At 42.0% G+C, this 11,143-nt stretch overlaps 1 protein-coding gene across 1 annotated transcript; it reads right to left on the bottom strand.

Moving 5' to 3' along the window:
- Positions 1–4,764: 4,764 nt before the first annotated feature.
- On the bottom strand, positions 4,765–11,133 carry thoc7 (THO complex 7). Its single transcript, XM_071335266.1, has 8 exons — positions 10,548–11,133; positions 10,011–10,131; positions 8,170–8,297; positions 7,941–8,027; positions 7,705–7,762; positions 7,511–7,577; positions 7,105–7,174; positions 4,765–4,971 (listed from the first exon to the last, which is right to left on the bottom strand). The coding sequence occupies exons 1-8, from the start codon at positions 10,564–10,566 to the stop codon at positions 4,913–4,915; spliced, it is 609 nt and encodes a 202-aa protein (XP_071191367.1). The 5' UTR covers positions 10,567–11,133; the 3' UTR covers positions 4,765–4,912.
- Positions 11,134–11,143: the final 10 nt, after the last annotated feature.

Genomic DNA, 11,143 nt, shown 5'->3' with positions numbered 1-11,143 from the left:
CAGAACTGTGCGCTGCTACTGCCTCAGCTCACTCAGTCACTGGTGCCATCTGAGATGTCAGATGTGAGAGTGCTGTCCCGTGACGACCTGATATCAAAGCAGCGCCAGGATGATGCACTCGCCAGAGTTGTATTCTACGTGGACAGGGGCCGTAGACCTTCTAGGAGGGAACGTGGCCATGAACCAATCGAGGCTCTACGGATTCTGAAGACCTGGGAGAAGCTCACTCTGAAAATGGGTGTACTATATCGCGTTACCAAAAGTTTGCTGTCAAAGAGGAAGACGTACCAGTATGTAGTACCCACCTCAATGAGGGCGACAGTTTTGAAGGGTGTCCACGATGAAGCCGGTCATCAGGGGCAACAGCGGACGTTGTACTTGACGAGACAGAGGTTCTTCTGGCATGGTCTGGAGTCGGATGTGAGAGAGTATGTCAAGACCTGCAAGAGGTGTGTGTTCAGTAAGGCCCCCGAGCCAGAGGCCAGAGCTCCACTGGAGAACATCATCACGACTGAGCCCCTCGAGTTGGTGTGTGTGGACTTCTGGTCTGCTGAAGACTCCAACAACAAGTCCTTGGATGTTCTGGTCGTCACTGATCATTTTACTAAGATGGCCCATGCCTTCTTGTGTCCGAACCAATCAGCTAAAGCGGTGGCCCTTCAGCTGTGGAACAACATCTTCTGTGTGTATGGTTTTCCTCGTCGTATCCACTCCGACCAAGGGGCCAACTTTGAAAGTAAATTGATTGCTGAGTTGTTGAGCCCTGCAGGAGTCCAGAAGTCGCACACAACTCCCTACCATCCGATGGGGAACGGGGGAGTCGAAAGGTTCAATAGAACGCTGGGAAACATGATCAGGGCTTTACCTACGAGAGCGAAGCACAGGTGGCCCCAGAAGCTGAAGTCGTTGACCTTCGCCTACAACTGTACAGTCCATGAAACCACGGGCCACGCCCCTTTCCAGTTGATGTTTGGGAGAACCCCACGTCTGCCTGTCGACATGATGTTTGGTACGGTGCTACAAGACTCAAATGTTGTAGACTATGATGAGTACGTCAAGTCCCTGACGAGAGACCTGAGGGAGGCCATGGAGACTGTACAGTTGTCGGCAACCAAACAGCTGAAGAGGCATGCGGGCCTCTACAACAGGAAGATCAGAGGAGCTCCAGTGGAGGTCGGTGATCGGGTGCTGCTGGCGAATAAGGGTGAACGTGGAAAGAGGAAGCTGGCGGATCGCTGGGAGAACAACCTCTATATTGTTACGGAGAAGAATAGTGACATCCACATCTTTAAGATACAGAACATGTCGACTGGCCAGGAGAAAACGGTCCACCGTAATCTGATAATGCCTGTAAACTTTTTGCCTCTCCCTGACACTGCCTTAGAGACACCTAATACGGGAGACCGTGAGGATCCGAGTGAGGAGACGGAGGACTCATCCATGAATGATATACCAGAAATGGACATCGGTGAGAGGACTAGTGTGTGGGTATCAGAACAGACCTCGGAGGAAACACAGTCGGAGCCCTCTGAAAAAGAGACCCTAGATGTGCTGGAAGATGGGCCACTGGCGAGGGACCCTCAGAACTCACCACATTCTGAGGGTGCCACTGGTGGCACAAGCATGTCAGAGGTAACCTTTGGAGAAGAAATGTCCGAACCCTCTGAGGAAGAAAGGCATTCTGAAGATGCCACAAGTTCCAGCAACAGTCACAGAACCCTTGACCTTGACTACCCATCGACTGTGGACAGTGACCCACCAATGGTGGTGGTAGTTGAACAGGTTAAACGTAATGATAACTCTGTTAGGACTGTCAGGTCAGGGGCTGGTCGAGTTAGGAAACGCCCAGTGAGACTCATTGAGACTATGCAGACACAGAGGGTTTTTCATACAGAATTCATTAGAGTACCTGTGTGGGTGTAGGATTAGAATCCAAGTCTATAGCCACATTTTTTTTTTTTTACTTTTAACTTTCAAGAGACCCTATAGAGGTAATGGGTCAGGGGTCATGTAGGCCAAGGTTTTTTTTTTCTGTCTGAGGTTCTTATTGTCAGAGTGTACTGAACATGTAACAGGCATGTTTTCCTACGGGGTCTTTGAATTCCCCTAATTCTCTTTAGAGAATAGTCTTTGCACTGGAATATTTGGTGACATATGTATTGCAAGGTATTGCATACCTCATTTAGTTTCTTTGTAGTATGCAAGTGTAATTCAGCAGGGGAGAATGTAACAGGGTTGGTTATGTTTCCACTTGCCTCTAAAGAAATGTGTATTTGATGTTCAAGCATTCTTATTGGTTAGTTCAACTCTGATGACAATAAGGGGTGTTGTGATTGGCCCCGCTTGCAGATAGGGGGAGATCGCGAACGTCAGGTCTTCCCAGTATGAAAATGTGATGCGAGGGGTAGGTCACGTTCTGAATACTGTTTTCTATTTTCTATTTTACAATGTGTACAAATTTGCTGTACGTTACTGATTTTATACATGTGTGGTTATATGGTACCTGTTAGGGATTGAGGGGCTTTCTGGGATGTGCTTTGGCATATGATTGCTGTAAATAATTGTGTTAGCTAGCATACACCGATGTCATGGTCACATAAGCCACGGCTAACACAGTTGTCTTCATGCTACAGATTTTGCCATCGACAGCCATCATCACTGTTAAGTCCTGCACAACTAACGTGCTGTTTCCCATTTAATCACAGGTATTTACACGTTATATTTTGTTCGCCCAGTATGAAAATGTGATGCGAGGGATTTTGCCATCGACAGCCATCATCACTGTTAAGTCCTGCACAACTAACGTGCTGTTTCCCATTTAATCACAGAAATAAATGATGTTCAACTGGGACCACTGGCCGAAGTGATTTATTATTTTAAAACACAACGCATGGAGAGTACACTATACATCTGTTACATTAGGTCACCACCAAATAAAAAAAGACAGACATTTTTCACAGCACAAGTAGGCTGCAGGTAGCATGCACAAGCCAACCTAACTAACCTAGAACCAACCTAAATAACCTAGAAAAAACTACCTCAGATGACAGTCCTATAACATGTTACACAATAAATCTATGTTTTGTTCAAAAAAATTGCATATTTTAGCTATAAATCAGTTTTACATTACTGCTACCATCATAGCTACAGTCAGAAATCGCACGGGAGTAGCCAGAGTAAATACAGACACCAACTACCTAATTACACATCATAAAACATTTCAGACAAATATATGGTGGATAGCTAATGAAAGACAAATATCTTGTGAATACAGACAATATTTCCGATTGTTGAAGTGTTTTACAGCGAAAACACCACATATATTTATGTTAGTTCACCACCAAATACAAAAGACAAACAGACAGTTTTTCACAGCAACGGTAGCATGCAAGTAGCTAACCTAACTAACCTAGAACCAACCTAAATAACCTAGAAAAAACTCCCTCAGATGACAGTCCTATAACATGTTACACAATAAATCTGTTTTGTTCGAAAAATGTGCATATTTTAGCTATAAATCAGTTTTACATTACTGCTACCATCATAGCCACCATCACAGCTACAGTCAGAAATCGCACGGCAGTAGCCAGAGAAAATACAGACACCAACGTCAACTACTAATTACACATCATAAAACATTTCAGAACAATATATGGTGGATAGCTAATGAAAGAATAAGATCTTGTGAACAGAGCCAATATTTCCGATTTTTGAAGTGTTTTACAGCGAAAACACAATATATCGTTATATTAGCTTACTACAATAGCTAGCACACAGCAGCAGTGATTCTAGTCAAACGGTAGCATAGCACAGTTCGACAGATATATGAAAAAGCATCCCAAATTGGGTCCTTATCTTTGTTGATCTTCCATCAGAATGTTCTCCAAGGGGTCCTTTGTTCAGAACCGACTTTATTTGGATCCATAACGAACGATTTCCCTCAGAATTAGCAAGCACCATTAGCTAGCATTGCTAGCCTCTCGTTCTTGAACCAATTCTTGCGACGCATCACGTCTAAAGTCCAGAATAAATTTCAATAATATAATTAAACTATATTGAAAAAACATACTTTAAGATGATATTGTGACATGTATCAAAGAAAATCGAAGCCAGAGATCATATTCACCTTTAAAAAGGTTCTTCAATGAGCCGAGTACAGGTCCGACTTCGCGCCCAGGAAATAAATAAAAGTGCGCACGTCTCAGTCCAAGAGGTTGTGTTCAGTCCCTGGTCGAGATAATCAACTGATTTTTTCTCTCACTTCCGCATTACACCCAGGCGAAGGCGTATGACGTGTTTCTACAGTCATAAGTGACATGCCCTTTTATAGACAAGCTCCTGAAGAGAGAGTTCGCTTTTGGAAATCTCACTTCCGGTTAGGAAATGGTCTGTAAAAGGAGTTCTGTTTCACTTAGAGAAATAATTCAAACGTTTTTAGAAACTAGAGACTGTTTTCTATCCAATAGTAATAATAATATGCATATTGTACGAGCAAGAATTGAGTACGAGGCCGTTTAAATATCATACGATTTTCTCCAAAAGTGAAAACAGCACCCCCTTGTCCTCAACAGGTTAAGTGTTCCCTTTATTTTTTTGAGCAGTATATATACACACACATACATTTGTGAGAGGATCCTCAAACCAAAGTCATGTTAGTGCCAAGGTGAATATAGGAAAACAATAACCCCTGGCTACACTCCCACCCAGTGACAGCTTGTTCATAAAACCTCCCTAACCCCACTGACATTCTAATGAGAGAGAATGTGGAAGAGCAATTGACAACTTTATTCAGCAAAAATACATACAGGTATTATAAAAACAAAATGTCAACACAAGTGAAACTTCATTGTTCAAATGAAAAGTATTATCAAACATTGTACCTAACTAAATTACATTGACAGCCGAGATGAATTCATTCTCCATTCTCCATGGAGCTTTCCTGAGTGTCATCATTCTCTGACTTTTCATCATCTGAGAAAACAGAATCCATAAAACAGAATTACAGAAGGGTAGTGGATCTCAATCACTTAAGTAATAATGCCTGAGAAGCCGATGTTTGGAGGATATATTGGTACTGGTGTTAGGCCCGAGACGAAGTCACGGCAAAAAGTGCAGCCAGAAGAGCAAAGTAGCGGCATTTTCATTTGTTAAAGCTGTTTTCTAGGTGACATTTATTTGGAAATGTCCATAACAATGAGCTAATGGTGGCATGATTTCGCCTGGCATAGAAAATATTCTCAAATCGTCAAGACACTTCTTTAGAGGAGCTAGCCAACAACACCGCTGACACAATATCTTCAAACTGAAGCTGGAAAGACCGCAAACTAACTGCACTTCGTTTCGTTTGACCTGTTGTATTGATAGTGTATACATACAAAACTACCGGTCAAAAGTTAAAACACCTACTCATTCAAGGGTTTTTTTTTTTTTTTACTATTTTCTACATTGTAGAATAATAGTGAAGACATGTGTTATTTCATAATTTTGATATGGAATCATCTAGTAACCAAGAAAAGTTAAACAAATCAAAATATATTATATATTTGAGATTCTTCCAATAGCCACCCTTTGCCTTGATGACAGCTTTGCACACTCTTGGCATTCTTTAAACCAGCGTCATGAGGTAGTCACCTGGAATGTATATCAATTAACAGGTGTGCCTTAAGGTCAGTCAATCCGGAAAATGTCAAGAACTTTGAAAGTTTCTTCAAGTGCAGTCGCAAAAACCATAAAGCGCTATGATGAAACTGGCTCTCATGAGGCCCACCACAGGAATGGAAGTCCCAGTTACCTCTGCTGCAGATGATAAGTTCATTAGAGATACCAGCCTCAGAAATTGCAGCCCAAATAAATGCTTCAGAGTTCAAGTAACAGACACATCTCAATATCAACTGTTCAGAGGAGAATCAGGCCTTCATGGTCAAATTGCTACAAAGAAACTACTAAAGGACACCAATAAGAAGAGACTTGCTTGGGCCAAGAAACACGAGCAATGGACATTAGACCGGTGGATGACCTCCGCATGTGTATTTCCCACCGTAAAGCATGGAGGTGTTATGGTGTGGGGGTGCTCTGCTGGTGACACTGATTTATTTAGAATTCAAGGCACACTTAACCAGAATGATTACCACAGCAATACGCCATCCCATCTGGTGTGTGATTAGTGGGACTATCATTTGTTTTTCAACAGGACAATGACCCAACACACCTCCAGGCTGTGTTAGGGCTATTTTACCAAGGAGAGTGATGAAGTGCTGCATCAGATGACCTGGCCTCCACAATCCCCCGACCTCAACCAAATTGAGATGGTTTGGGATGAGTCAGACCGCAGAGTGAAGGAAAAGCAGCCAACAAGAGCTCAGCATGAGAGAACTCCTTCAAGACTGTTGGAAAAGCATTCCAGGTGAAGCTGGTTGAGAGAATGCCAAGAGTGTGTGAAGCTGTCATCAAGGCAAAGGGTGGCTATTTAAAGAATCTCAAAATATATTTTGATCTATTTAACACTTTTTTGGTTACTACATGATTCCATATGTGTTATTTCATCGTTTGTTTTCACTATTACTCTACAATGTATACAATAGTAAAAATAAAGAAAAACCCTTGAATGAGTAGGTGTTCAAAAACTTTTGACCGGTAGCGAACAGCCATAAAAATTATGATTCAACTGGCTGACAACGCTGCCTGCCTGCCTCATCCCGACACATTCATTACTATGGGATATCTGGAGATCGAATTTGAATATTGAAACAATGTTGCAAATGTCAGAGACAGACAGCAAGGTTTATAGAAATATCCGCTGTTGAAAACTAAATGTTAGTCTAAAATGTGAGAATGTCTAGGTGCTATTTAAAGTGGCGAGTTTATAAAGTGAATGGCTGGACTGTCGAGACAGTGGATTGCGCAGTCAGATGGAACAGAGTAAATAGCATTTTGACGTCATCGATTTAGCTGGTGGTAACTTTTGGAATAGAAACCGTCTGGAATGCAGTTAACAAATTAACATTCAGGACCAGACCCACCCCTTGTATAATGACCGACACACAGTCCAGCATACCCATAGCCCATCTTGCCATAGGAGAGCACAACGCCAACAGTCATACTTACTCTCCAGTGTCTGCTGTAGTTCCTGGATGGTACTGAGGAGCACATGGAACTGTTTCTTCCTCAACTCCAGCTGAGGGACAAACAGACAATATATTAAGAAGACACCATACAAATCTATAATTAAATAAAATGTTATTTGTCAAATGCGCCGAAAAGTAGGTGTAGACCTTACAGTGAAATGCTTACTTACAAGCGCTTAACCAACAATGCAGTTTAAAGAAAAATAAGTGTTTTAAGTATTTACTAAAATAAACTGAAGTAAAAGACAAATATTTATTTCTTAAAGAGCAACAATAAAATAACATTAACAAGGCTATATACAGGGTGTACCGGTACAAAATCAATGTGCGGGGGCACAGATTAGTCGATAAGATAGTCAAATAAAACACACAGGAAACAGGCCTACCTTATCTTCCACATTCTCTTTGATGTGAGACAACTGCTGGAGCTCTTTGTCAAGTGCCTCCAACTGCCTGTGGTGAAAAAAAATGAAAAAAAGATCACATTTAAAATCTAAATGAATATCGGCATGTACATGTATACCTGTACATGTTGGCTGCCTCCATTAAAACGTGTAGAAAAAAGAGGCAGTACACTCACTTCAGTGTTTCATGGCGATCTGGATGTTGCTGGATGACCTTTGCCAGTGCATCATACTCTGCAAAATTAAAGGACACCAGCAACATTTAAGTCTACTCCAGTAACAGATTCCTGTATTAAAGTACTGACACAAGACTAATCAAATTGTGCAAGTTAAAAAATAGATAATTTCCACAAAAAGTATATAGCCATCTTGCACTTTAATACATATTTAAGTGAACCCGGGTTAACCTCACCTTGACGATTCTTTCGTATTCTCTTTGCCCTCTGGATCTCCTTTTTGCATTCTGATATTTTATCATGTGCTGACGTGATGTTTTGTTCTGAAGAGAAAGAGAATCAAATATGGCATGATTATAAGTTCTGACAGTAGAACAGTGTAATGCAGGGATGCCTAAACTCGGTCCAGGAACAAGTTCGGAACCCTTGTGTAAAGGACTGAGATGCCAGTGTCATTTCTCTCACCAATGTCTGTGTATATTTTCTCATAGTTTTCCATTTCCCGGAGGTTCATGTCATACACCAGCAAGGTCTTCCCCATTGAGAATTCACATTGTGCCAATGTACCCAACATCCTCTGGTACTGTGTGAATCTGCAAAGAGGAATACATTACAATTTCACTTTGAGATAGTTTACATAAAAGTTGATGTAAACTTCAATGAAAGTCAAACACCATTGGTCAATCTGTTAAAAATGAATCTATACTATATATATATATATATACAAAACTATGTGGACACCCCTTCAAATTAATGGATTTGGCTATTTGGGTCACATCCATTGATTACAGGTGTATAATGTTGAGCACACAATCTCCATAGGCAAACATTGGCAGTAGAACAGGCTTACTGAAGTGCTCAGTGACTTTCAACGTGGCACTGTCATAGGATGCCACCATCCCAACAAGTCAGTTCGTCAAATTTCTGCCCTGCTACAGCTACCCCGGTAAGTGATTTTACTGTGAAATGGAAGTGTTGCTCTGGGACCAACAACAGCGCAGCCGTGAAGTGGTAGGCCACACAAGTTCACAGAACAGGACCGCCGAGTGCTGAAGTGCGTAAAAATAGTCTGTCCACGGTTGCAAGACTCACTACCACGTTCCAAACTGCCTCTGGAAGAAACGACAGCAAAATAACTGCTGGTCGGCAGCTTCATGAAATGGGTTTCCATGGCCGAGCAGCCACATACAAGCTGGAGTGGTGTAAAGTTCGCCGCCATGGGACTCTGGAGCAGTGGAAACGCGTTCTCTGGAGTGATGAATCATGCTTCACAATCTGGCAGTGTGACGGACAAATCTGGGTTAGGCGGATACCAGGAGAACGATGCCTGCCCCAATGCATAGTGCCACCTGTAAAAGTTAGGTGGAGGCGCAATAATGGCCAGGAGCTGTTTTTCATGGTTTGGGCTAGGCCCCTTAGTTCCAGTGAAGGGAATATCTTAACGCTAGAGCATACAATGACATTCTAGACGATTCTGTGCTTCCAACTTTGTGGTAACAGTTTGGGGATGACACTCTCCTGTTTCAGCATGACAACGCCCCCGTGCACAAAGGGAAGTCCATACCGAAATGGGTTGTCAAGATTGGTGTGGAAGAACTTGACTGGCCTGCACAGAAACATGACATAAAACCCTTCAAACACATTTTGGATGAATTTGAAAGCTGACTGCGTGCCAGGCCTAATCGCCAAACATCAGTTGCCGACCTCACTTATGCTCTTGCGGCTGAATGGAAGCATAGAGCCCTTTATTTGGTTACAGGTGACAGTTTTAATATTCATCAAACGGTTGGCTGGACTTCACTAAAGACCCGTAGATCTCTACATTACTCCTTTTTGTTTACAAGGACCTTGCCGAACCCCTTCACAGGATTGGTTAACTCGAGGTTCCTAGGTTCTCCACCGAGCTAGGTAAATCTGCTTTAAGTTTTAATGCCCCATACTGCTGGAACAAAATTCTAAAAGACATTTCATCTTGATGTTCTAGTGCTGTTAGGGCAATTTAAAGTACTGATTGGGGACTTATTTTTGTGGAGGGATCTGTTTTTCTTGGTGATCTGTGATGTTCTATTTGTGCTTTACATCTATCCACCCATCCATATCATGTGTATATTTGTGTTGTATTATACTGGGTGCATTTGAAAAAGAGACCTAGGTCTCAATGTGTCTTATCTGTTAGAACAAAAGGTTAAATAAAACACAAATACATTGTCAGTCAAATCAACCTCTCCTTGAAAGCAATGATTGGTGGTAGCTAACGTTAGCTAGTAGGCTTATCACACAGGGCAGGGCAAAGCAGTCACATTTACCCTTCTTCAGGAGACCCAGTTGAATTGCACCATTTGGTAAAGCTCTTCAACAGAACATTGATACGTCTGTCGTCTCCAGCTCCGTCTCCATCAATGAGAAGACGTTTTCGAATAACTTCGTCTGTAATGGAGAAGTTAGCAATGAGCACATTGACCACCTCCAGACCAACAACCTTTGCAAGCTAACTTTAGCTTCATGGCTGCTAAACTACATTCACACTGGTTGCTCATGACAAACTCAAAAAGGTCCGCCATGCACACTTATGCAAAATGATGTGGTTAGGCGCTACATATCTCGTGTGTTTCGCCATCACCACGTACTCATGAAATACTGAACATAATGATTAATTAGCTTGCATAGCTAACAAATACATGTAACGGTAGCTAGCGAACGTTAGCCAGCCAAACAATGTAGTTGAGGCCTTCAATAAAATATTAAAATGTCCATTTCAAAGATGCAGAACTATTTAAGACAGGTAGCTGCTTCATGATTAAGAAACCAATTTCAAAACATTGGGAAATATCAAACAATATTACCATCAGTTACAGCACCCATTTGCCCAGCACGAACAGTTTCTTCTTTGAATAAAACTTTATTTGTTCAAGGAAATATGCTGCGCTAAAACAACTCGGACGTGAGAACTCTGAAATCTTCGACTTCAGTGCGTTCAAGACAACTGGGAACTCGTTAAAAAAAGAACTCCGACTGTGAAAAATAGATGTGAACGTTCATCCAACTCGGAATTCCAGTCAGAAAATCTTCTTAGAGCTCAGAGCTGAAGATCACTGGCGCCATGATTTGACCTCGTTTTTTCCTCGAATTCCCAGTTGTCTTGACAGATCCAACAAAGACAAGATTGGAAACTCTGTGGCACCAATAAACATGGCTACTGGAAATGCCCCACCTTTATAAAAAAAAAAAAAGACACGGATTGGTCAAAAGGCCTCGTGTTAATTGTGACAGCATGCGACTCACATGAAACTGCCCTCTTCGTTCACCATTACGGTGCATTTATTTTGCTGAAAATTGTTACTTGGCCCCTTTGAGAAGACACAAAATGGCACCAGTTTCAGATCTTTGAAACCGCGTGCTGGCAGGTCAGCGACGTGCGTGCGTGCTGGTGAAGTGACGT

The sequence above is a fragment of the Salvelinus alpinus genome, chromosome 12, assembly GCF_045679555.1.
Source record: "Salvelinus alpinus chromosome 12, SLU_Salpinus.1, whole genome shotgun sequence".
NCBI lineage: Eukaryota > Metazoa > Chordata > Actinopteri > Salmoniformes > Salmonidae > Salvelinus > Salvelinus alpinus.
This window is presented reverse-complemented; position numbering and strand designations above follow the sequence as displayed.

Excerpts from the sequence above, each read along its gene's own strand:
- thoc7 (XM_071335266.1), bottom strand. Across the intron at positions 8,298-10,010 it reads ACTGGGTCTCCTGAAGAAGG|ATTCACACAGTACCAGAGGA; the intron begins GTAAATGTGACT and ends TCCTCTTTGCAG. Across the intron at positions 7,578-7,704 it reads GATCGCCATGAAACACTGAA|GCAGTTGGAGGCACTTGACA; the intron begins GTGAGTGTACTG and ends TTTTCACCACAG.